Source organism: Pristis pectinata, chromosome 9 (assembly GCF_009764475.1).
Source record: "Pristis pectinata isolate sPriPec2 chromosome 9, sPriPec2.1.pri, whole genome shotgun sequence".
NCBI lineage: Eukaryota > Metazoa > Chordata > Chondrichthyes > Rhinopristiformes > Pristidae > Pristis > Pristis pectinata.
The window spans coordinates 55975534-56003306 of record NC_067413.1 but is presented as its reverse complement, the minus strand read 5'-3'; the positions used below and the strand labels follow the sequence as shown (position 1 = coordinate 56003306).

The 27773-nt window shown below is 42.9% G+C and overlaps 1 protein-coding gene across 9 annotated transcripts in view; it reads right to left on the bottom strand.

Moving 5' to 3' along the window:
- Positions 1-27773, bottom strand: part of LOC127574141 (TPR and ankyrin repeat-containing protein 1-like) — a 221543-nt gene that overhangs the window by 97065 nt on the left and 96705 nt on the right. For all 9 annotated transcript variants that reach the window (XM_052022874.1, XM_052022876.1, XM_052022879.1 and 6 more), the window contains 4 exons: positions 20187-20432; positions 19829-20002; positions 5353-8181; positions 886-1085 (listed from right to left, as the gene is read on the bottom strand). In XM_052022874.1, the coding sequence (XP_051878834.1) occupies positions 886-1085; positions 5353-8181; positions 19829-20002; positions 20187-20432 (3449 nt within the window). The remainder of the gene's footprint in view (positions 1-885; positions 1086-5352; positions 8182-19828; positions 20003-20186; positions 20433-27773) is intronic.

Sequence of the window (27773 nt, the reverse complement as noted above, 5' to 3'; positions counted from 1 at the left end):
TCCCTTCACAACTCCCTAGTCTGCTCTTCCATCCCCACCAAACACGTCTCATGCAACTGCAGGAAATGCAACACCTATCCTTTCCACTCTTCCCTTCCTACCATCCAGGGATCCAAAGTGTCCTACACTGTTGATTAAGGTAACAATTTAGGTGACAAAGATTAGGACACATCAGGCTGTTTAAGGGCGGGAGGGTGCTAACGTTTCATTGAGGGTGCTATCATTTGGGGGAAATGGAGTGGCCACAGATCAATGGTAGACCATAAATCAGGGATATCTGGGGTAGGGGTGCCATTCCATGTGGTGGTGGTGGTGCACAGGGAGGGATCGGCAGAGCAGATTAAAGATTTAGTTTTGTTTCTCACTTATCTTCTGGTCACCCAGGTCAATGCTGTAGGATTAACACAATGGAGCATTAACAAGCAATTAACATCAAGTGCTTTCCTAAAGATAACATCCTGGTGACGAAGATGACTCATGACTAGAAGTGGCTGGATGAATTTCCTGACTGATATGATTTGACTCAGAGCTAAAGCAATTTACTCCAGGTTAAACTGGTTTTCAGTTGCACAGGTTAAACTGGTTTTCAGTTGCATGGTGCTAAAAAATAAAATTCAAGGTAATTGTTTTGACAGATAATTTGTATCTGTTACCATTGGGAATCATGAAAACATCCTTTGGATTTTTTTTTGGATTCTGTGCCATGAATATAGAAGGCAAAAACTTACTTTACCATTTGTGAAAATTGCCTTGTTATTTCTAAAGACGAAACTGGTCATTATTTCCATTCATAGTCAAAATGATTTATTTTCAATTTCCTCACAGAACAGTCAGAATGAATCTAATGACTCAAAATCCATGCTAGGATTAGATTTAATTGCATACCTGATGAGCTCCAAATTCTATTGGCTGGGATTTCCGTTTATTTCCTCTAAGCAAAATGGCCAAGTCACTGACACTGCAGGATTCCAGCAGTGAAGGTTTAGGTCCACCAAAGAGGCCAGTGTCTCTCGGCAAGCGATCAAAGGATTCCGGAAAATAGTATTGGAGAAGATCCACCACACCCGAAGCCAAATTCAAAATTCCTAAATATGCATAAGGAACTTACATGAATCAATGTAAGGCACACAAAATTCTACACACAGCTCATCAATCCCTTTGCCAGTGTTCTCTAATGAATTGCCGGAAGTGGTTAATTTGGAAACCAGATGTGGATTCTTCAATGTTTCTACAATCCTCATATTTACACAGTATATGCACATATAGAAATTCTTTTCCATGTTCATTGTTTCTTTTCTTCAGAATTCTGTTCCAGTGAAATAGAGATTTTTCATTGTACATATCCTTGGTTACTGCTTATTGGTTACAATGGTGGCAGCTGTCATCATGGTCAGTGTGTTCAAAGAAACCACATGATGATCCAAACTTTTTTACAATTAATAAAATCACTTTTGAAGTGCACACTTAATTGTAACATAGGAAATATGCCACTTTGTGCAATATGGTCCAGAAACAGCAATGGGATAAACTTGCCTAATATTGAATACTGGAAAAATGTTTGCCAGGACACTCCCTGCGCATTTCAGGCCTTCTCAACAAATACAGACCTTGCCCTGCATCATCTGCAGCTCCTCAGTGATACAAAGAGTCATAAAGACTCATACAACATGGAAACAGACCCTTCAGCCCAATTGGTCCATGCTGATCAAGGTGCCCAATCCAACCAGTCCCATCTGCCAGCATTTGGCCCATAACTTTCTAAACCTTTCCTATCCATGTACCTGTCCAACTGTCTTTTAAAAGGTGTTATGTTACCTGCCTCAACCACTTCCTCTGGCAGCTCATTCCACATACATACAGTGGCATGCAAAAGTTTAGGCACGCCTGGTCAAAATTTCTGTTACTGTGACCTGATTTCCAAAAGGCATAAAGTTAAAGATGACACATTTCTTTAATTTTTTAAGCAAGGTTACTTTTTTTATTTCCATCTTTTACAGTTTCAAAATAACAAAAAAGGAAAAGGGCCCGAAGCAAAAGTTTGGGCACCCTGAATGGTCAGTACTTAGTAACACCCCCTTGAGCAAGTATCACAGCTTGTAAACACTTCCTGTAGCCAGCTAAGAGTCTTTCAATTCTTGTTTGAGGGATTTTCGCCCATTCTTCCTTGCAAAAGGCTTCTAGCTCTGTGAGATTCTTGGGCCGTCTTGCATGCACTGCTCTTTTGAGGTCTATCCACAGATTTTCCATGATGTTTAGGTTGGGGGACTGTGAGGGTCACGGCAAAACCTTCAACTTGTGCCTCTTGAGGTAGTCCATTGTGGATTTTGAGGTGTGTTTAGGATAGTTATCCTGTTGTAGAAGCCATCCTCTTTTCGTCTTCAGCTTTTTTACAGACGGTGTGATGTTTGCTTCCAGAATTTGCTGGTATTTAATTGAATTCATTCTTCCCTCTACCAGTGAAATGTTCCCCGTGCCACTGGCTGCAACACAAGCCCAAAGCATGTTCGATCCATCCCCGTGCTTAACAGTTGGGGAGGTGTTCTTTTCATGAAATTCTGCACCCTTTTTTCTTCAAACATACCTTTGCTCATTGTGGCCAAAAAGTTCTATTTTAACTTCATCAGCCCACAGGACTTGTTTCCAAAATGCATCAGGCTTGTTTAGATGTTCCTTTGCAAACTTCTGATGCTGAATTTTATGGTGAGGATGCAAGAACGTTTGGAGAAAAAAGGGTGCAAAATTTCATGAAAAGAACACCTCTCCAACTGTTAAGCACGGGGGTGGATCGATCATGCTTTGGGCTTGTGTTGCAGCCAGTGGCATGGGGAACACTTCACTGGTAGAGGGAAGAATTAATTCAATTAAATACCAGCAAATTCTGGAAGCAAACATCACACCATCTGTAAAAAAAAAGCTGAAGATGAAAAGAGGATGGCTTCTACAACAGGATAATGATCCTAAACACACCTCAAAATCCACAATGGACCTCCTCAAGAGGCACAAGTTGAAGGTTTTGCCGTGGACCTCACAGTCCCCCGATCTAAACATCATGGAAAATCTGTGCATAGACCTCAAAAGAGCAGTGCATGCAAGACGGCCCAAGAATCTCACAGAGCTAGAAGCCTTTTGCAAGGAAGAATGGGTGAAAATCCCCCAAACAAGAATTGAAAGACTCTTAGCTGGCTACAGAAAGTGTTTACAAGCTGTGATACTTGCCAAAGGGGGTGTTACTAACTACTGACCATGCAGGGTGCCCAAACTTTTGCTTCGGGCCTTTTTCCTTTTTTGTAATTTTGAAACTGTAAAAGATGGAAATAGAAAAGTAATCTTGCTTAAAATATTAGAGAAATGTGTCATCTTTAACTTTATGCCTTTTGGAAATCAGGTCATCTTTTACTCGTTTAGCTATTCACAGTAACAGAAATTTTGACCAGGGGTGGCCAGACTTTTGCATGCCACTGTACACCAGGTCACTGAGAGAGGCAAGACATGAGATTGCTGCAGCCTTGACCAAGATTTTCAGGTCCTCTTCAGCCATAGGTGAGGTCCCAGAGGACTGGTGAGTCGCTAATTTTCTTCCATTATTCAAGAAAGAAAATAGAGATAATCTTGGAAACTATAGACCGGTGAGTCTCATGTTAGTGGTAGGGAAGTTACTGGAGAGGATTTATAGGGATAGGATTTACGAGCATTTGGAAAATCAGGGCCTAATTAGGGATAGCCAGCATGGCTTTGTGTGGAGCAAGTCGTGTCTTACTAACTTTACTGAGTTTTTTTGAGGACGTGACAAAGGTGATTGATGAAGGCAGAGCTGTGGATGTTGTCTACATGGATTTTAGTTAGGTGTTTCAAAAGGTTCCTCATGGTAGGCTCATCCAGAAGATTAAGATGCATGGGATCCATGGTGACTTGGCCATTTGGATTCAAAATTTGCTTGCCCGTAGAAGACAAAGAGTATTGGCGGATGGGACTTATCCTGGCTGGAGTTCCGCCACTGGTGGTGTTCCGCAGGGATCCATACTCTGCTGTTTATGATACATATAAATGACTTGGATGAAAATGTGGATGGGTTTGTTAGTAAGTTCATAGACGATACAAAGATTGGTGATGTTGTGGATAATGTAGAAGATTGCCAAAGGATACAACAGGATCTGTTGCAGATATGGATGGAGAAATGATAGATGGAATTTAATCCAGCCAAATGTGAGGTGGTACACTTTGGGAGAGCAAATGTTATTGGACAGTACACTGTTAATGGCAAGACACTTAACAGAGTTAATATAAAGAGGGATCTTGGGGTCTAAGTCCATAGCTCCCTGAAAGTGGCTGCACTGGTTGATAGGGTGGTAAAGAAGGCATATGGCACGCTTGCCTTTATTAGGCGGGTCATTGAGTTCAAGAGTCAGGAAGTTATGTTGCAGCTTTATAAAACTCTGGATTAGGCCACATCTGGAGTATTGTAGTCAGTTCTGGTCATCTCATTATAGGAAGGATGTGGAGGCTCTGCAGAGGGTGCAGAAGAGGTTTACAGGATACTGCCTGGATCAGAGGGCATGTGCTATAAGGAGAGGTTTTCAAACTTGCGTTGTTTTCTCTGGAGTGGCAGAAGCTGAGGGCAGACCTGATAAAAATGTGTTAAGATTATGAGAGGCATAGATAGAAGAGACAACTGGTATCTGTTTCACAGTGTTGAATTGCCTAATACTAGAAGCATACATTTAACGTGAGAGGGTTAATTTCAAAGGAGATGTGCGGGGCAAGTTTTTCCATTTAAACAGAGAGTGGTGGGTGCCTGGAATGCACTGCCAGATGTGGCAGTGGAGGCAAGTATGATAGTGGTCTTTAAGAGGCTCTTAGATAGGCACATGAAGTGCAGGGAATGGAGGGATATGGACATTGTGTAGTCAGAAGGGATTAGCTTAGTTAGGCAATTAATGACTAATTTAATTAGTTCAGCAAAACAACATGGGCTGAAGGGCCTGTTCATGTGCTATGTTCTATGTTCTCTTCTGGAATCAAATTTCTAACCGCAAAAAAGCCTGTCTGCTCCCCTAACTATAGAATTCCATACACAAAGGCTCCCTTGACCTTTTCCCTCCCTCTCTGCACAGCTGAGCCACCACAATCTTGGCTCTGGCTGCAAATGAGGCAATTTGGACACTCTGATGCATCCACCATGTACAACTACACCATATGGATGAATGGTGAGCGAGTAGTTTTGGAAAGAGCTTAAAATAAGACTTTATGTTCTCAGTTCAGGGGTACAAACAAAAATAAGTATTTTTTTCCTAAATATCACTAAGATTGTATATGTGCATTTTTAATAATTTATCAAAAAATTATTTGCATTACCTGAATGTGATCGGTAGTTCTGGTGTAGCTCGTATATTTTGCTTGGCACTTCTACATTATATTGTTTTTTATTGCCTTGACTGGAATCACGGGCATAATAAAACAGGGAACGCAGGTCACTAAAGCGAAAAGCCACACCCTTCATAATGCTCTGAGCTGTATCACCAGTAAGGAACATAGAATTTGGGTCATTGATGCACTTCATGATGGTGGCAAGCTCTGCTTGTGTAAAATCCTGTATTTCATCCCCATACAGTTCATGAATAGACCATGGAAGTTCATCTAATTTCGACAGTCGCAGGGAAAGGCTGTACAGCAAATCTTCCTCATCAAAATATCTCCACTGCAATTTTATCTGCTGGTACATGTGAAAAAACGAGTAGATTTCTGTTCTGTCTTCATGGAAGTTTGGTGCTCTCTTTTTTCCCAGTTTAATATACTGTTCTTCTGTTAGACAGCCTTGAGGGCTATTTAAAGCTTCGACGGAACCTTTTAAGAAGGATTTGATCTCCTTCCATACCAAAGCTGGATTAAACTGAGGTTTGCCTTTTACCATTTTGGGCCAAATATCACGTGTAAATACTTCATAAGTAACAAAGACACGAGGATCAAATTCTTTGCTGTGATCCTCTACAGCCATTTGTTCATCATCCAGAAACTCTCCTTCATACTCCTCTTCCTCATCCTCAGCACGCAAATCTGGTATTGTCATTTCTTCTTGAACAGACCAACCCACAATGTTCCTTTTTAGACTGCCATCTTCATTCCGAGGGAAAAATGGTTCTGGCAAGGATGCATCAATCAACAACAGCAATTGCTTAGACGTCATGAATAGGGGGTAATTCTCATCCTTAATATCCTGAAGTCTATAACACATGGGATCAGGAGGTTTGAAATGGTTTGTGGCTTTGGTGGACTTGGTAAGCTCAATAAAGTTTTTCAAGACTTCCTGGCATAAGACATGGTTTTTGGTGACAAAAATTTGATGCAAGTGCTCAAGTCGGTCAATATCAGTAGAATTTGCTGGCTCCTCTTCATGATCACATGTCAATTTGCTGTCACAACTACCAACTGCTGTTCCATTTGGATGCAAATTGCAGCTTTGATCGTTGCAGTGCAAAACGTTCTCCCCATTGGCACAATCAGAGTGATCTGTTCTGTTGATCACTGCTGCTTCCTTTTCATTGTCAACCAGAAATTTCTTTTTATGCCAAAGCTGTCGCATCAGCAGGGGGCTCCCAACCTCTTGTATTTTCTTCCAGTAGAGCTGAAATTTTTTCCAAAGTCTGTACAGACAGCAAGTGGTTTTCCCTGTTCCACTTCGTCCAATGAGAATGATTGCTTCCAATGGCTTGGGGTCAAGGTCAATTATTGCATACTCCAACTCTCCCACTCTGAAAGGATATTCAACCCTGGACTCAAGATTAGTAATGATATTAAGAGCCATATTGGTGCTAAAACTATGGAACTTCATTATGTTATATTCCGTCTCGACTGCACTGGCAGGCGGGAAGTATTCAGGTAGTTTTTCTTTCAGTTCTTTCCAATTGACATATTCTACAAAGATCAATGGGATCTTCTTTTGGGCATTTAAATTTGAGGTATACACAGCTTTGCTTATACCTTTAAGCTTCTTCCGGAGGCTGCAGGATGCTCCACGGTTGTAAGAACTGTCAATTGTAATCAGGGCTCGATCAAGTTTATTGTGGTCCAGGATAATATCCCAGATTCGAATGATCTCACTATATATCCTTCCTGTGACTCTCTCCTGAGGATGAGAAGAAAGCTCAGATTCAAAGATCTTCTCCGGCTTTTCACTACAGCGGGGTGAAAAGTCCACTGCTAGTTCCCATAGCATTCTTGCTCCTTTGTCAAGTTTAGCTTCATAAAGTTTGATGGGGCTTTTCAGGTGCTTGAGTGGTTTCTGGAGGCTTTGTGTCCATTCTCCATTGCCAAGTTGTTGAATCACTTTTATAGTTTTTGTTTTCATGTGCTGAGGTACGTCTCTGGAACCAAGCTTCTTCAGTACTTCTGACGTACATTCAATCTCCCACGTCATATTATCAAAGTCCAGGTCCTGTAAATTGGTCACTTCTTCAGGTATCAGGTTTTGCTGCATTGTATCACCAGTCCCATTCAACATTACAGCTTCAACATGATCAGCATTTTGGAAACAGTCTCTTTTGAGAACTTCAGACTTCACCTGCAAAGGCTGAGTTGAGTCACTCAGCTGGCCATCAGAAAGGGGCATTTTTAAAGGGTGTTCTTCTATTGGAGTCTCAATTACATCAAGTTGTTGAATCATTTTTGCAATTTCATTCACAAGAATTTCTTGAGCAGTTAAAACGTGTTCTTCATTCAATGACTTTAATGAATGCCCTTCTAATTCTGCTTGAGGGTTGGCATCATTAGGATTACATATGTCAGACAGTGGAACGCTCGACATCTCTGTTGTCTGATGAGAGGGCCACTTTCTGTTCATTACATTTTTCACACTCTTTGAAGTCCGTGCCTTCTGGCTCTGGTCATTTTGTTCTCTCTTCTTTCGGTTACGTGATTTCACTTTATTCCACACAATGAATCGTTGGTCATCTTTCTTAATTTTGTAGGAAAATAGTTTCCCTTCCTTGTTTTTCACCCTGTCATTGATTTCAAACTTGGTTATCAGATCCATTATTTCCTCGTGATTTTTTGAAAAGGGTTTCTGAAATATGATGTGCAGCACTGTATTTCCATCATTATCTTGAGAGCTGGTGTTGAGGGATGGAAAGCTAGTTTCAGAGCTGTACTTTTCTAACAGATATTTCAATATGTGCAAGCCAAACTCATCTGCAAATAGAACAGAACAATAAAAACTACATTAAAATTAACTTAACATCCAAACAGTGCTGCCTACTGATTACAGCCTAGAATGAACTATAGAGCACTACAGTACAGAAAATAGGCCATTCGGCCCTTCTAGTCTGTGCCGAAACCTTATTCCGCTAGTCCCATTGTCCTGCACACAGTCCATAACCCTCCAGACCTCTCCCATCCATGTATCTATCCAATTTACTCTTAAAACTTAAGAGTGAGCCCGCATTTACTACGTCAGATGGCAGCTTGTTCCACACTCCCACCACTCTCTGAGTGAAGTTCCCCCTAAACCTTTCCCCTTTCACCCTAAAGCCATGTCCTCTCGTACTTATCTCTCCCAATCTAAGTGGAAAGAGCCTACTCGCATTTACTCTGTCTATACCCCTCATAATTTTGTAAACCTCTATCAAATCTCCCCTCATTCTTCTACGCTCCAAGGAATAAAGTCCTAACCTGTTCAATCTTTCCCTGTAAATCAACTCCTGAACACCTGGCAACATTCTAGTAAATCTTCTCTGCACTCTTTCAATCTTACTGATATCCTTCCCATAGTTAGGTGACCAGAACTGCACACAATACTCCAAATTTGGCCTCACCAATGTCTTATACAACCTCACCATAACATCCCAACTATACTCAATACTTTGATTTATGAATGCCAGGATGCCAAAAGCCTTCTTTACAACCCTGTCTACCTGTGATGCCACTTTCAGGGAATTATGTATCAGAACTCCCAGATCCCTTTGTTCCTCCACACTCCACGGTGCCCTACCATTTACTGTGCATGTCCTACCTTGATTTGCCCTTCCAAAATGCAACACCTCACACATGTCTGCATTAAATTCCATCTGCCATTTTCTGGCCCATTTTTCTAGTTGGTCCAGATCCCTCTGCAAGCTTTGAAAGTCTTCCTCGCTGTCCACAATGCTTCCAGTCTTGGTGTCATCAGCAAACTTGCTGATCCAATTTACCACATTATCATCTAGACCATTGATATAGACAACAAACAACAAGTGGTCCCAGCACAGATCCCTGAGGCACACCACTAGTCACTGACCTCCAGTCTGAGAAACAATCATCCACTACTACTGTCTTCTCCCACACAGCCAATTTCGAATCCAGTTTACAATCTCTCCATGGATACCTAGTGTCTGAACCTTCTGAACTAACCTCCCATGTAGGACATTGTCAAAGGCCTTACTAAAGTCCATGTAGACAACATCCACAGCCTTTCCTTCATCTACTTTCTTGATAACTTCCTCGAAAAACTCTACAAGATTCACTAAACATGATCTACCACGCACAAAGCCATGCTATCCTTAATCAGCCCTTGGTTGTCCAAATACTTGTATATCTGATCTCTCAGAACACCTTCCAATAATTTACCTACTACTGATGTCAGGCTCACCGGCCTGTAATCACCTGGTTTTCCTTTAGAGCCTTTTTAAACAACGGAACAACATGAGCTACCCTCCAGTCCTTCGGCACCACACCCGTGACTAAGGACATTTTAAATATATCTGCCAGGGCACCTGCAATTTCTACACTAGTCTCTCTCAAGGTCCGAGGAAATATCTTGTCAGGCCCGGGGGACTTATCTACCTTTATTCGCTGTAAGGCAGCAAGCATCTCCTCCTCTTTAATCTCTATATGTTCCATGACACTACTGCTTGTTTCCCTTCCTTCCATATACACTATGCCAGAATCCTGAGTAAATACTGATGCAAAAAAACTGTTTAAGATCTCCACACATAGACGAGCACTCTGATCTTCTAGGGGACCAATTTTGTCCCTTACTATCCTTTTACTCTTAATATACTTGTAGAAACCCTTCGGGTTTACCTTCACGTTATCTGCCAGAGCAACCTCATGTCTTCTTTTTGCCTTCCTGATTTCCTTCTTTTGTATTTTCTTACATTTTCTTTACTCTCCAAGTACTTCATTTGTTCCTAGTTGCCTTTATCTGCTATACACCTCCTTTTCTTCACCAGATCACCAATATCCCTTAAAAACCAAGGTTCCCTATGCCTGTTAACTTTGCCTTTAATCCTGGCAGGAACATGCAAACTCTACATTTTCAAAATTTCACCTTTGAAGGCCTTCCACTTACTGAACACATCCTTGCCATTGAAAACTTATCCCAATCCACTCTTCCCAGATCCTCTCATTTCCACAAAATTGGCCTTTCTCCAATTTAGAACCTCGACTCGAGGACCAGACCTATCCTTATCCATAATTAAATTGAAACTAATGATATTATGGTCACTGGACCCAAAACGTTCACCTATACATACTTCTGTCACCTGACCTGTCTGGTTCCCTAATAGGAGATCAAGTATTGCATTCTCTCTCATTGGTACCTCTATATATTGATTTAGAAAACTTTCCTGAACACATTTGACAAACTCCAAGCCATCCAGCCCTTTCACAGTGTGGGAGTAATGAATGAAGTGGATGTTTTCTTCCACTAAGCCTACAGCGTAGTTTTCATTGCAAGATATCTAGCCTAAATCCACTCTCCTACTCTTGCTCTGTATTCTTGGTAGAGGTTTGTTGCAGTGATGAGAATGAAACTGCTAGCTTTCCCCATCATTACCCCACAATTTTCAAGTCTGCACTTTCCATGGATATGAACCTAGAAATATATCTGTTCTCGATTCGCAACAGGGTGTTCTAAGATGCTGTGCTTCTTATAAAGTTCAGTGTAAAGAGGAACTTGATTAAAGCCCTACCCTTGTTGCTCACTCATCATAAGAAATGGGTCTTCTGTCCTTGATTTGAATAGAAGGAAAAAGCTGCAAGAGCTTTTTAAAACTACTTTTAAATAAGCAATTAGATAGACTGCCTCATTATATTATACTTTTTTTAAAGTATTTCAGTAGTTTAAATGTATCCAAATATTTTAGGATTTTATTTGAGTATTTTTAACATTTTTGTGCAACTTTGTTGGGTTCTTTGAGTTTGTTTTTGAAAGTTTTAGAAACTTTCTCATAAACTCAAATAAACAAAAAGCACTTCAGACAGTTCTAAGGTTAGGGAGTCTGGTGACATGTTTGAAAACTTTACTTGTTTGGTGAGCAGGTGTGTTTGGACCACATGTGATGGTAGGACCTTTTGGCCTGAAAGCTTTGCCATGGAGAATCCTCCCAGAGGTCTCCAGAATTCCTGCCAGAAGGATTCCCAAGACAAATATAATATTTTTATGATAATGAGGTCCATGGTGACAGCCGAATTTGCCTCAGTTTGTTCCAGTATTTCCCTTTATCCTAAGAATTCCAGAAATAGGAGCAGGACAGCAAGTCTCATTGCTGGTGAGTTTCACTTATCGGGAGCGAGAGCTAAAGCAGGAAGGATTTAAAACAGCAAGTCTCATTGATTGGGTTATTGGCTAACTGCTGCAATAAAAGGAAGGCAAGCTCAAGTGGAGTGGTCATTGTAGGAGTGGCCAAGTACAAGAGTGGGACTTTGAGGCTTTGTCTCGCGAGGCTTCAGAGAGGAGGCTTCAGAGAGGACCAGATAAGACTCTCAACATTTCACCTTTAAACTACTCAGATGGACTAATTGCTTAGTAATTGAAACTTAAATGAGGTAACTGGTAACTGACAACATAACATAGTTTTCTACTACTTCTTAAGCTAGTCAAACTTTTCCCTCAAAGCTTTTAGTTATGGCAGGTGAGCTGTGTCATTCTCCTCCTGCGCAATGTGGGAACTCAGGGAGGCTGCCAGAGTCCCTGAAGACTACGTGTGCAGGAAGTGTGTCAGCTGCAGCTGCTGAAAGAGCACATGACAGCACCGGAGCTGCACATGGATTTACTTTGGAGCATCCACCATGCTGAAAACGTTGTGGATAACATGTTTAGTGAGTTGATCACACCGCAGTTTAAGGGCCTAAGAAAAGATAGGGAATGGGTGACCAACAGGCAGAACAGTAGCAGGAATAGTGCAGGAGTCCCCTGCGGTCATTTCCCTCCAAACCAGATATACCACTTTGGGCACTGGAAGAGATGGCTCATGAAGGGAAGGCAGCAGTAGCCAAGATCATAGCACTGTGAGTCGCTCTTTTGCACAGGAGAGGAGGAATAAGAGTGGCAGAGCTATAGTGCTGGAAATTCCATGGTAAGGGGAATAGACAGGAACTTCTGTGGCTGCAAACGGGACTCCTGGCTGGTGCGTTCTCTCCCAGGTGCAAGGGTCAGGGATGTCTCAGAGTGGTTGCAGTGCATTCTGGAAGGGGAGGATAAACAGCCAGTTGTCGTGGTGCATGTAGGTACCAACGATATAGGAAAAAAGCAGGATGAGGTCCTACAAGCCGAATTTAGGGAGCGAGAAGATAAATTGAAAAGTAGAACCTCAAAGGTAGTAATCTCAGGATTGCTATCTGTGCCACATGCTAGTTAAAGTAGGAATAGCAGAATAGTTAGGATGAATATGTGGCTTGAGCAGTGGTACATGAGGGACGGTTTCACATTCCTGGGGCATTGGACCCAGTTCTGGGGGAGGTGGAACCAGTACAAACCGGATGGTCTACTCCTGGGCAGGAATGGGATCAACATCCCAGGGGGATTGTTTGCAAGTGCTGTTGGGGATGGTTTAAATTAATATGGCAGGGAGATGGGAATCCATGGAAAAAGACAGAGAAGCAGCAATGCAGAGACCAATGCAAAAGTTAGAAAAGAGAAAAGAAACAGTGGAGTACAGAAAAGCCAAACGCAAATGACACAAAAATTACCAGATTCTAAAAGGACAATGAGTGCAAGGGCGCTTTATCTGAATGCCCGTAGTATTCGAAACAAGGTCAGTGAACTTGTGGCACAAATCACTACAAATGGGTATGATTTAGTGGCCACTACAGAAATGTGATTGCAGGGTGGAAATGATTGGGAATTAAATATCCAAGGCTATCAGGTAATATGGAAGGATAGGCAGCAAAGTAAGGGTGGTGGGGTAGCACTCATATTTAAGGATGAGATCAGGGCAATAGTGAGAAATGATATAAGATCTAAGCAGCAGAATGTTGAATCCATCAGGGTAAAGCTTAGGAATAGTGAAGGGAAAATAATCACTGGTGGGAGTTGTCTATAGGCCACCAAGTAATAACATTACAGTGGCACAGGCAATAAACCAAGAAATATCTGATGCATCTAAGAATGGAACAGCAGTTGTCATGGGTGACTTCAACTTTCACATAGACTGGGCGAATTAATTTGGTTGAGGCAGTCTTGAGAAAGACTTCATAGAATGCATCCATGACAGCTTTCTTGAACAGCATGTTACTGAACCTACAAGGGAACATGCTATCTTAGATCTGGTCCCGTGCAATGAGATAGGTGGAATTAACAATCTTATAGTTAGGGATCCTCTTGGAAAGAGTGATCACAGTGAAATTGAATTTCTCATACAAATGGAGGGTTCAATAGTTCGATCTAAAACCAATGTATTCTGCCTAAACAAGCGACACTACAACAGTCTGAGGGAGTAATTGGCTAGCATAGACTGGAAACACAGGCTATATGGTGGGATAGTTGAGGGACAGTGGAAGACTTTTAAAGAGATTTTTCCCAGTGCTCAACAAAAGTATATTCCAGTGAAAAGCAAGGACAGTAAGGGTGGGAAGAGGCAGCCTTGGATAACTAAGGAAATAAAGGAAGGCATCAAGCTAGAAGCTCATGCAGATAAAGTCGCCAAGAGTAATGGGAAACTGGAAGACTGGGAAAATTTTAAAAAGCAACAAAGAACCACTAAGCAATCAATAAAGAAAGGGAAGATAGATTATGAAAGTAGACTAGCACAAAATATAAAAAACAGGTAGTAGAAGTTTTTATAATTAAATAAAGCAGAAAAGAGTGACTAAAGTGAACTGTAGGTTCCTTGGAAGACAAGAAGGGGGAAATGGCTGAGGCTTTGAACTACTATTTTGTGTCGGCCTTCACGGTAGAGGATATGTCTAACATGCGAAAGAGATGTTATGCATGCAATGGGAAGTGAGAACCTCAATACAATCACTATCACTGAAGAGGTAGTGCTGAGAAAACTAGTGGGCCTGAGGGTAGGTAAGTTCCCTAGTCCTGATGGAATGCATCCCAGGGTACTGAAAGAAATGGCGGAAATTATAGTGGAAGCATTTGTGATAATTTCCCAAAATTCTCTGGATTTTGGGCAGGTCCCGGCAGATTGGAAGACAAAGAATGTCACACTACTGTTTAAAAAAAGGATGTAGGCAAAAGACAGGTAACTATTGGCCAGTTAGCTTAACGCCTGTAGTCAGGAAAATGCTTGAAGTTATCATTAAAGAAGGAATAGCAAGACATCTGGATAGAAATGATTCCATCAGGCAGACACAGCATGAATCCAGGAAGGGCAGGTTCTGTTCGACAAACTTACTGAAGTTCTTTGAGGATATAATGAGCACAGTGGATAGAGGGGAACAGGTGGATGTTGTATACTTGGATTTCCAGAAGGGGTTCAATAAGGTGCCACGTAAAAGACTTATCCATAAGGTAAGGATGCATGGAGTTGGGGATAATGTATTAGCATGGATGGAGGATTGGTTAACCAATAGATGTTTCACACCAATGGGTGTTTCTCTGGTTGGCAATCAGTGGTGAGTGGGGTGCCACAGGGGTCGATGCTGGGCCTGCAACTGTTCACAATATACATTAATGATTTGGAAGGGAGGACCAAATGTAGCATACCTAAGTTTGCTGATGACACTAAATTGAGTGGAAAAGCAAATTGTGCAGAGGATGCAGAGAGTCTGCAGAGAGATAGATAGGTTAAGTGAGTGGGCAAGGGTCTAGCAGATGGAGTACAATGTTGGTAAATGAGAGGTCATCCACTTTGGAAGGAAAAATAGAAGATCAGATTAGTATTTAAAATGGTGAAAGGTTGCAGCGTGCTGTTGTGCAGAGGGACTTGGGAATGCATGAGTCGCAAAAGGTTGGTTTGCAGGTGCAACAGGCTATCAAGAAGGCAAATGGAATGTTGGCCTTCATTGCTCGAGGGATTGAATTTAAGAGCAGGGAGGTTATGCTGCAACTGTACAGAGTACTGGTGAGGCCACACCTGGAGTACTGCGTGCAGTTCTGGTCTCCTTACTTGAGAAAAGATATACTGGTTTTGGAGGCAGTGCAGGTTGATCCGGAGATGAAGGGGTTAGCCCATGAGGAGAGATTGATTTGCCTGGGACTATACTCGCTGGATTTCAGAAGGATGAGAGGGGATCTTATAGAAACATACAAAATTATGAAAGGGATAGATAAGATAGAAGCAGGAAAGTTGTTTCCACTGGTAGGTTTGACTAGAATAGATTTGGCACAGAGATGAGGAACTGCTTTTTCCCAAAGAATAGTGAATCTGTGGAATTCTCTGCCCTGGAAGCAGTAGAGGCTACCTCATTAAATATATTTAAGACACAGTGATAGATTTTTGCATAGTAGGGGAATTAGAGTTATGGGGAAAAGACAGGTAGGTGGAGCAGGCTCGACAGGCCAGATGGCCTATGCCTGCTCATATTTCTTATGACTGGGCTATCCAGCCCTTCGAGCCATTCATCAAGATCTTGGCTGATTACCTATCGATGCCATTTGCCAGGATAATTCCTACATCCCTTGGTTCTCTTAAAGGCCAGAAGTCCATCATTCCCTGTTTTCAATTAATGCAACAACTGAGCCTCCACATCCCCTTGGGGTAGAAAATTCCAAACGATCACCACCCTTTGAGTGAAGAAACCTTTCCTCATATAAGTTGTAAATGGCCTACCCTTTATTTTCAAACACTGTCCCCTAATCCTGAACTCTTGAGTTAGACTACATATCCCCCCTGCATTTAGCCTGTCAAACCCCTCAAGAATTTTGTACGCTTTACTGAGATTACCTCCATTTTCTTAAAATCTAGAGAAAACAGTCTTAATCTGCAGCAAACTTGCCATCCCTGGTACATTCTTGATAGCAAGTTCATCTTTTCTTAGTTAAGGTGATCAAAACTGCAAGTGCAGTCTTGCCAAGTTCCCTTTTAGAACTTTTGTGGACAGTTTCAACAATTTCTTTTGTAGGTTAACATTATGAAAAGGGCATATCAAATGTTGCCTTTCAAATTTCTTAAATTTGCATTTATTCATTATCTCTCCATTGATCCATCTACTCCAAAAAAAATTTCTGCTATTTTTAAGACTTCTACCACATTATCTTGTCCTTGAAAGCAACTCCTCCAGCCGTTTTACCAACAATCACTCCACACTGATGACATTTTTGTTAACATAATTTCCATATTGTACCCCACCTGCAAAGGAATACTTAAAGCTATAATAACACCCCAACACCTGTCTTACTTATTTCAGATGTTAATAGTACAGATGTACATTAATAGTAATAGGTCAGATGTACAGTACCTGGCCATTCATCAAAATGCCTTTAAACAATATCTTGAAGGTTTAAACAACATTCTTGATTTTATGTTCAGTATATTTTTCCCCTAAGTTAACCATGGGATTAGATGTTCTCAAACATAATCAGAAATACTTAAAATTAAATTGAAGTTGCTGTTCATGTATTTAAAAATATGGCAACATACAGGAAGTCCCCGACTTACGAACACCTGTACTTACGAACTGACCTTTGTGGTCAGTTTGTAAGCGGGACTGGCCCCCAATCCTACCACGGCGGCGGTACACCTTCTTTGGCCCAATCCCGGCCCCAATGCGCACGTGCGGCCGCGATTCCCAGCCCAAGTGCGGATGTGCGGCCGCGATCCCCGGCCCAAGTGCGCATGTGTGGCCGCAATCCCCGGCCCAAGTGCACATGTGCGGACACTGTTCCGAGTTACATATAAAATCGGGTTACGAACAGTCTCAAAAACGGAACTCGTTCGTAACCCAGAGACTTCCTGTATTTGCATGCTATTGTCTTTTTCTATACCTCTTTAAAGTAGAAAATTACACCATTACGACCAAAGCCCTTAAATCCCATAACAATGGTAGAACACCAGAAGAAATCCAAGGAAAATGCTAGATCTCTGATGTGGTTCCCTCTTGGATTCCAGTAAAACTGAAATATAAAGGGATGCAAGTTTGAAAATAATGGGAATATATATGCCATGTTGGCAAAATCAGAAGAGAATTAGGAATATCATACAAATGTTCAAAAACATTCATGTTTCACGAAGGAATTTCTGTCAAGGAAATGCTGAGGAAATGAGTGATGATGTCTTGGACCACTGTAGTATGAAAGGCCAGGGGTCAAATGACAGTGACAATACTACTGACCCCCATGGTCGGATGATAGCATTGCCTATCAGGTCGGAAGCTACACCACTGTCACTGCCCCACCCATTAAAGAGCACACCTGAGGATTGGCTCGTAACCCACCTTTGTTCTTGACCCTGAATCATTGGCTTGTTTCACCTGAGCGGGCTCCACTCTGCTACAGCCCTATAAAAGATGGTACACGTGGGCTCTCTTCCTCTTTTCCGAATGCTGCTGGGGTCGAGACCACAGGTGAGAGGGTGCACTTCCACAGGGGTCTAGGAGTGTCCTGAGTAGATTCCCAGTAGCATAGAGCCGTTGTTTGTCCCGATTCAGGGGGTCCAGACAACGTATTTGTTCGTTCCCTGATCATTTGTACTAGTTCGAGAGGTGTGTGTGTGTGTGTGTGTGTGTGTGTGCGCGCGCGCGCATGCACACTTCACTCCTGTTGCGACTCCCCCCACGTTTCGCGATCACCTTAGTGCGAGGGTGCATTTGTTCCTTCACATTCTGTTCCAGCGTCGGTCTTTGCGAATAAAATTCTCCTTTTAAAGTACAAAGACTGTGTGTCCAGATACCTTTATCTTTAAGATACCAAAAGAACTTTTCTCATAACAACCACATAGGAATTACCAGGGAGAAAGTATCAGAGGCCTTAAGGTGCATTAAGGGTGGATAAATCCCCAGGGCCTGACCTGGTGCATTCTCAGACCTCATGGGAAGCAAGAGAAGAAATTGCAGAGGCCCTTGCAGAGACTTTTCCTTCATCTCTGGCTGGAGCTGAGGTTCCAGAGGATTGGAGAGTAGCTAATGTGGTACCATTGTTTTAAAATGGTAGCAAAAACAAGCCAGGAAACTACAGGCCAGTGAGTCTGACATTGATGGAGGGGATTATGTGGGACAGGATCTACCAACATTTGGAGAGACAGGGTCTGATTTGGGTCAGTCAGCACGGCTTCATGCATGGGAAGTCATGTCTGACAAATCTTTTGGAGTTCTTTGAGGAGATAACCAAGAGGGTACATGATGGTAGGGCAGTGGATGTTGTCTATATGGACTTTAGCAAGGCCTTTGACAAGGTCCCTCATAGCAGGCTAGTCTGGAAGGCTGGATCACATGGAATCCAGGGGGATATGGATTCATAATTGGCTCAGTACTACGAAGCCGAGGGTGATGGTCGAGGGTTGTTTCTCGGACTGGCCTTTGTCTAGGGGTGTGCCACGGGTTCAGTGCTGCGAACTTTGTTATTTGTAACTTATATAAACAATTTGGATATAGATGTACAAGGCATGGTTAGTAAGTTTGCGGATGATACTAAAATAGCTGGTATTGTAGACAGTGTAGAAGGTTATAAAAATTACAGGGGGATCTTGATTAGCTCGGTATGTGGGCTGAGTTTTGGCAAATGGCTTTCAATCCAGATAAATGTGAGGTATTGCACTTTGGGAGATCAAACCAGTATAGATAGAGTAAATAGTAGGTCCAATATACAGTAAATGGTAGGGCCCTGCAAAGTGTTATGAAACAGAGGGACTATGCAAGTGCATAGTTCGCTGAACGCAGGGTCTCAGGTAAATAGGGTGGTGAAGAAGGTGTTTGGCATGCTGGGCTTCATTGGTCAGGGCACTGAGCACAGGAGTTGGAAAGTTATGGTGCAGTTATATAAGACATTGGTGAGGCCTCACTTGGAGTATTGTGTACAGTTTTGGTCATCCTGTTTTAGGGAAGATGTTATTAAGTTAGGAAGTGTGCAGAAGAGATTTACCAGGATCTTGCCTGGACTTGGGGGCCTGAGTTACAAGGAGAGATTGTGTAAACTGGGACTTTATTCCCTGAAATGTAGGAGATTGAGGGGTGACCTGACAAAGGTCATGAGGAGCATAGGAGCATGGACAGGGTGAAAGCACATAGTCTTTTTCCCAGGGAGGGGGTGCTAAAAACAATAGGGCATAGGTTTAAGAACAGAGGTGAGAAATTTAAAAGGGACATCAGGGGCAGCGTCTTCATGCAGTGGGTAGTATGTATTTGGAATGAGCTGCCATAAATACTGGTTGAGGTGGGCACATTAGCAACATTTAAAAGCTATCTAGATAAGTACATGGATAGGAGAGGTTTAGAGGGCAGATGGGACTACCTCTCTGGACAACACAGTTGGCATGGACAGGTTGGGCCGAAGGGCCTATTTCCATGCCGTAAGACTCTATGATTCTAAGGAACAAGGGGCATTTCTAAAGTTCTGGAAACACAGATCTTTTAAAACGTTTTAAATTCTGGTTACATTTCCATATTGTAAAGTTAATTCAACAAAGATGCAAGTTTATATTAAGAACTGTAGTGAAGTTTGTTAAGAATAAGAAAGCAAGTCAAGCTTAAGTTTTACCCCTTTTGTCCAGAACAATATAGACTGCTGCATGAAGAGGGGTGTCGCCTGGCATGATAGTAAGATCACGTGGATTCGCCCCATTCTTCAACAAGAAATGCACAAGCTTGAAATCATCCTTTTTCAACGAAAGCTGCATTGGAGATTCTCTAGTACCAACTCCACATGCAGGAGCTGTAAAAACAATAAACAATGAAGAGTGTGTCAGTACGTGCTGATAGAAAAATGTGGAAGGGAATGTCCCTTTATAACAATGAAGTATTTATGATATGAAGTGGAGGCACAGATTTAAGATATCAAAGAGGAGGAGGATATGAGGCATCTTTAAGACTGATATTCATTTTAATTAAAGTCTCACCTCCATAATCTATTAACTTCTGCAGAAGCCGTTCTTTGTTGTTATGCTGGTTAAGGGCACATGTAATTTTGCAAAGATCCAAATCTGAAAAGTCATATCTAAAAACAGCTTCTTTGGTTTGCATTTCATTAGATCCCCCAGTCAGTAGGAGCAAAGCTTCATCCCATTTACATTTGCGAAGAAGTTGCTTGATCAAGTTGGTTGCAAACTTATGGTCAATGTTAGTTAAAGTGGCTGTGTTAATCTCTGCAAAACAAACACAAAATGATACGAATGAGTTAGATAGAGAATAATTTTGCAGATGATAAGAAAATAGGTTGCATTGTAGACAACAAAGGTTGTTTAAGGCTAAAGTGGAGCAGTGGCAAATGAAATTTAATCCTGACATATGTGAGATGATGCACTTTGGGAAGGGAAGCAAGATTAGGTAATACACAGTAAATGGTAGGGCTCTAGGAAGTGTTGATGGACAGAGGGATTTTGGGGTACAAGTCTATATATCCCTGAAGGTGGCAGAACAGGTAGGTAAGGTAATAAAACAGGCAAATGGGATGCTTGGCTGTGATGTAGAATATAAAAACTCGGATAAGGAAAACAAAAGCTGATAGAGAAACTCAGGAGATCAAGTAGCATCTGTGGAGGCAAAGGGATGATCAATACTGAGAGTGTAGAGAGAAGACAGCCAGTATAAAGAGGTGAAAGGGAGAGGTGAGACGGGCTGGTAGGTGATAGGTGGAACCAGGTGAGGTGGGGGACAATGGGCAGATGGAGTCACCCATCTCCTCCCAGCCTCTGCCTCTACCTTTCCCTCTCCCCACCTCACCTGGCTCCATCTGCCTATTTTTATTTGTTCTTTTCTGATATTTATTTCCACCTATTAATTACCAACCTCTGTCTCAACACTGCTCCTCCGATTCCCCCACCTGTCTGCATCTGCCATTCACCTCCCACCTCACCTGGTTCCAAATGTCACCTACCAGCCTGTCTCAACCTTCCCTATCATTTCTTTATATTGGCCAACTTCCCTCTCCACTCTCAGTCCTGATGCAGGGTCTCAACCCAAATCTTTGACCATCCCTTGGCCCACTAAGTTTCTCCAGCAGTTTGATTTTTTTGTTCCAGATTCGAGCATCTGCAGTCTCTTGCTTCTTCACCAGGATTTTGTCTGAGATGGAATGTTTCAGGAATGAGGAGACACTGGATAAGCTGGGTTTGTTTTCCTTGGAGCAGAGGAGGCTGAGAGGGGACTTGATAGAGGTATACAAAATAATGAAGGGCATAGATAGGGAAGTTCAAGGGAGATATCAGAGGAAGGTTTTTTACCCAGAGAGTGGTTGGGGCATGGAATGCGCTGCCTGGGGCGGTGGTGGAGGCAGGTAGGTTGGTCAAATTCAAGAGATTGCTAGATAAGCATATGGAGGAATTTAAAATAGAAGGATATGTGGGAGGAAGGGGTTAGATAGTCTTAGGTGCGGTTTAAAGGTTGGCACAACATGGTGGGCCGAAGGCCTGTATTCTGCTGTACTGTTCTATGTTCTACATACAAAGAAACATTTCCCTTTAATGTAGATGTCTAAAACCAGAGGGCATAGTTTTAGGTAAGCAAAGCTTAGAAGGGATCTGGGGAATTTTTTCTCACTCTAAGAGTGAATGCAATCTGGAATGCACTATCTGAGAAAGTGGTGGAGGCCAGTTCTCACTTAAAATGTGTCTGGGTGAGTACTTGAATCGCCAAGGCATAAAAGATATATTAAAACTATGAGGGGGAAAGATAGGATTATATAGTAAAAATCTACTTCCCATGCTGGGAGGCATCTAAGAGAATATAGGTATAAGGTGAGAAGTGGAAGGTTTAGAGGGAATCTGAGGAGGAATTTGAGTGAAGTTTCAGAGAACCCAAACTCTATGGAATCCATCCCAGCAAAGAATCTGACTTCAGGTGAAATGGAGTTGAATTGAGAAATAAAGAAAAAGAAAGCATCTTAACATAAAATGAATTAAAAACTCTACAAGATCTTTCGTTCACAAATTCAAATTTATTCTGTACATATTTAAGGTAGTAATCAACAATTTTTCATGCAATGGATATGGCAATCTGGAACTCTCTTCCCTTAAAAGCTGTGGAGGTAAAGATAATTGAACATTTTGAAATCTAATTTTTTTTGTTATGGAAGGGCTTTTGAGATCAAGGAACAAAAGTGGGTGGATGAAATTAGGATGTAGATAATGAACAGGCTTGAGGAGCTTGATGGGTTTACTTATGTGGGCAAGTTACATGCTCTTTCCTTCCAACATCTCCCCCATATCAGCACACCACTACCTGACAGAGAGGAGGGGCTGCAAAATTAGGATTCATCAGGGTCATACATAATGGTGTCATTCCCTCCGCAGCATTGTGGAGGATCTTGGTCCAAGTTAGTCCAGGTGCTTCCATCATCAGGAAGATCAGGGACACAATTATCTTGCAAGTGCAGTAGCAAACTGAAGGTCTGCAAGGTAAGTGATACTTGGGTACCTCCACAGCACCTTTGTACAGACCCCTTGACAACACCACCTGCAATATGTGCTGCTCCTGGATCCACCCTCACCACTCTGATGTGCAGCTTGCACCCAATCCACCCATTTCATCAAATACTACAATTGTATCACTGTCTCCTTCCCACAACCCCTGTCCTATTACCCCTGCCCCACATCACCTCGTCCCATCATCCTCCTCTACCCACAGCCCTGTCCTGTCACCCTACCATCCTCACAATACACACACCTCTCATCACATTTAATTTTCCCTTAACCCCTCTGTCCAAACCCCTTCCTCTCCTTATACAGTCATAGAACAACACAGAACGGGTACAGTCCCTCGGCTGAACAAGTCCATGTCGACCATAGTGCCCACGCAGCTAGTCCCAATTTCCTGCATTCAGCCCACATTCCTCCAAGCACCTAACAAAATTCTACAGATGCATTGTTGAAAGTATCCTGACTGTTTGCATCATGGTCTGGTATGGCAATTCAAATGCACATGAATGTAATAAGTTGCAGAGAATGGTGTACTCTGCCCAATACATCACAAGCACATCCCTCCCCACCATTGGTGGAGAGGGATGTGCCCTCAATGGTACAGCAGGCACTGCCTCAAGACAACATCTATCAAAGACTGGGCCATGCCGTCTTTTTGCAGCTACCAACGGGCATGAGATATAGAAGTCTGAAGTCCCGCACCACCAGGTTCAAGATGAGCTACTTTCCTTCAGTCATTCGGTTCTTGAACCAACCGGCAAAACCCTAATCACCACAGTTCAGCAACACTATGACCACTTTGATAATTTTGCAGTAAAATGGACTTTGTGTTTTTTGTTCCAATAGTGTTCTTTCTTGTAAATTTGTGCCTAATTCATGTTTAATTTATGTTTTTCTTGTGAATGTTGCTTATATGATGCTATGTACCTGTGATGTTGCTGCAAGTAAGTTTTTCATTGCACCTGCGCATACGACGATAAACTTGACCGTGACTTTGACCTATCCAAGTGTTTCATAAATTATACTATCGTAACTACCTCAACCACTTCCTCTGGCAGCTCATTCCATATACTCACTACCCTCTGCGTAAAAAAAGTTGTCTCTCAGGTCCCTTTCAAATCTTTCCCTTCTCACCCTAAACCTATGCCCCTTAGTTCTGGACTCTCCTACCCGGGGGAAAAGACTGTTACCACCTACCATATCTATGTTTCTCATAATTTTAAACACTTCATTCTCCTACATTCCAAGGAATAAAGACCTAGCCTGGCCAACCTCTCCCTGTAACTCAGGCCCTCCTAGTCCTGGCAAAATCCTCGTAAATATTTTCTGCACTCTTTCCAGTTTAACCACATCTTTCCTATAAAAGGATGACCAAAACTGTACACAGTACTCCAAGTGCGGCCTCACCAATGACTTAGACAACTGCAACATAATTTCCCAACTCCGAGACTCAAAGCCCTGACTTATGAATACCAGCATGCTAAATGCCTTTTTTCACCACACTGTCTACCTGTGATGCCACCCTCTGTTCCATTACTCTCCCTAGTGCCCTACCATTCATAGCACAAGTTCTATGCTGGTTTGACTTTCCAAAGTACATCACCTCTCACTTATCTGTATTGAAATCTATTTGCCACTCCTTGGCCCACTTCCCTAACTGATTAAGATCCCCCTGTAAGCTAAGATAACCTTCTATACTATCAGCAACACCTCCTAATTTCATGTCATCTGCAAACTTACTGATCAAGCCATGTGCATTTGCATCAAAACCATAGAACCATAGAGCACAAAACAGGCCCTTCGGCCCACCATGTTGTGCCATCCATCAAACCACCCTCACATTATATAACCCTTTACTCCCACATATCCCTCTATCTCACATTCCTCCATATGCCTATCCAACAAACTCTTGAACCTGTCCAATGTATCTGCCTCCACCACCACCCCAGGCAGTGCATTCCATGCACCAACCACTCTCTGGGTGAAAAACCTCCCCGTGACGTCTCCCCCGAACCTCCCACCCATAACCTTAAAGCCATGCCCTCTCGTCTTGAGCACTGGTGCCCTGGGAAGGAGGCGCTGGCTGTCTACTCTATCTATTCCTCTCAATATTTTATATACCTCTATCATGTCTCCTCTCATTCTCCTCCTTTCCAGTGAATAAAGCCCTAGCACCTTAAGCCTTTCCTCATATTCCATACGCTCTAATCCAGGCAGCATCCTGGTAAATCTCCTCTGCACCCTCTCCAACACCTCCACATCCTTCCTATAATGCGGCGACCAGAACTGAACACAGTACTCTAAGTGTGGTCTAACTAGAGTTTTGTAAAGCTCCATCATCACTTCGCGGCTCTTAAACTCAATCCCACAACTTATGAAAGCTAACATCCCATAGGCCTTCTTAACTGCTCTATCCACCTGTGAGGCAACTTTCAGTGAAATGTGAATATGAACCCCCAGATCCCTCTGCTCCTCTACACTGCCAAGTACCTTGCCATTTACCTCGTACTCTGCCCTGAAGTTTGTCCTTCCAAAGTGTACCACCTCACACTTCTACGGATTGAACTCCATCTGCTACTTGTCAGCCCAGCTCTGCATCCTGTCAATAACCCTCTGTAAGCTCCGACAGCCCGCCACACTATCCACAACACCACCGATCTTAGTGTCGTCCACAAACTTACTAACCCAGCCTTCCACCCCCTCATCTAAGTCATCTATAAATATCACAAAAAGTAGAGGGCCCAGAACCGATCCCTGTGGGACACCACTAGTCACTGCCCTCCAATCCAAGAGCACTCCTTCCACCACAACCCTCTGCTTTCTACAGGCAAGCCAATTCCTAATCCACACAGCCAAGCTTCCCAGGATCCCTTGGCCTCTGACCTTCTGAAGAAGCCTACCATGAGGAACCTTATCAAACGCCTTACTAAAATCCATGTAGACCACATCCACCGCACTACCCTCATCAATCTTCCTGGTCACCTCCTCAAAGAACTCTATCAGGCTTGTGAGGCAAGATCTTCCCTTCACAAAGCCATGCTGGCTGTCCCTAATCAGTCCATGATTCTCCAGGTGTTCATAGATCCTATCCCTTAGAATCCTTTCTAACAGCTTACCCACCACAGACGTAAGGCTCACCGGTCTGTAATTCCCTGAACTATCCCTACTACCTTTTTTGAACAAGGGGACAACATTTGCCACCCTCCAATCCTCCGGCACCATCCCCGTGGACAAAGAGGACTCAAAGATCCTTACCAGCGGTTCAACAATCTCCTCCCTCGCCTCTCGAAGCAGCCTGGGGAAAATCCTGTCAGGCCCCAGAGATTTATCTGTCTTGATATTATTTAACAACTTCAACACATCCTCTCTCTTGATATCTACAACCTCGAGAACATTACCCTTACCAGCACTCCCTTCCGCGTCATCAAGACCCCTCTCCTCGGTGAATACCGAAGAGAAGTATTCATTGAGAACTTCTCCCACTTCCGCCGCCTCCAGGCACATTCTCCCACCTTTGTCATTAATCGGACCTACCTTTACCCTAGCCATCCTCCTACCCTTCACGTACTTGAAAAAGGCCTTGGGATTTTCCTTAACCCTACTAGCCAACGCCTTTTCATGTCCTCTTCTAGCTCTCCTCAGCCCTTTCTTAAGTTCCTTCCTTGCTACTCTATATTCCTCACGGGCCCTGTCTGAACCTTGCTGCTTATACCTTATGTATGCTACCTTCTTGTCCCTAACTAGTTGTTCCACCTCTCTCGTCACCCACGGCTCCTTCACCCTGCCATTCCTTCTCTGCCTCACCGGGACATACTTATCCCTAACATCCTGCATAAGATCCTGAACATCGACCACATCTCCATGGTACATTTCCCTTCAAAAAGGACATTCCACTTTACACTCCCAAGTTCTCTCCTTATAGCCTCATAGGTCACCCTTCCCCAATTAAATATCTTCTTGTCCTCTCTGCACCTGTCCCTGACAATCTTAAAGGTTACGGAGCAATGGTCACTGTCCCCCAAATGCTCACCCACCAATAGATCCTTCACCTGTCCCGGTTCATTTCCTAAAACTAGATCTAGCATGGCATTCCCTCTAGTCAGCCTGTCGACATACTGCGTCAGGAATCCCTCCTGGACACATTTAACAAATTCCGTCCCATCTAAACCTTTGGCACTAAGCAGGTTCCAGTCTATATTTGGGAAGTTGAAGTCTCCCATTATAACAACCCTGTTATTTTTGCTTCTCTCCAAACACTGCCTGCCAATCTGCTCCTCTATATTTCTACTGCTACTGGGGGGCCTATAGAATACTCCTAGTAGAGTAACTGCTCCTTTCTTGTTCCTTACTTCTACCCATACGGACTCTAGAGATGATCCTTCTACAACATCCATCCTTTCCACAGCCGTAACAGTGTCCCTGACCAGTATCACCATCCGTCCTCCTCTTCTCCCCCCTTCCCTATCCCTCTTAAAACACCGAAAACCAGGAATATTCAATATCCACTCCTGCCCTGAGGTCAGCCACGTCTCAGTAATAGCCACAATATCACAGTCCTCCATACTTATCCAAGCCCTCAGTTCATCTCCCTTATTCCTGACACTTCTTGCATTTAAGTAAACACACTTCAGTCCATCTACCTTACTACTTTTATAGCCTGTATTCTGCTTCTCCTTCCCCAAAGCCTCTCTACCTGTTTGATCTAACTTTTCCCCATCCCCTTCTTCCTCTGACCTACTCCTCCGGTTCCCTTCCACCTCACAATCTAATTTAAACCCTCCCGAACCACTCTAGCAAACCTAGCTGCAAGGATATTGGCCCCCTTCTGGTTCAGGTGTAACCTGTCCTCTCTGTGCAGGTCCCACCTTCCCGAGAAGAGATCCCAATGAGCCAGAAATCTAAAACCCTCCCTCCTGCACCAACTTCTCAGCCACACATTTATCTGCCATCTCCTCCTGTTCCTGCCTTCACTATCACGTGGCACCAGCAGCAATCCTGAGATTGCTACCCTTAAGGTCCTGTTCCTCAGTCTTCTGCCTAGCTCCCTGAACTCACTCTTCAGGACCTAAT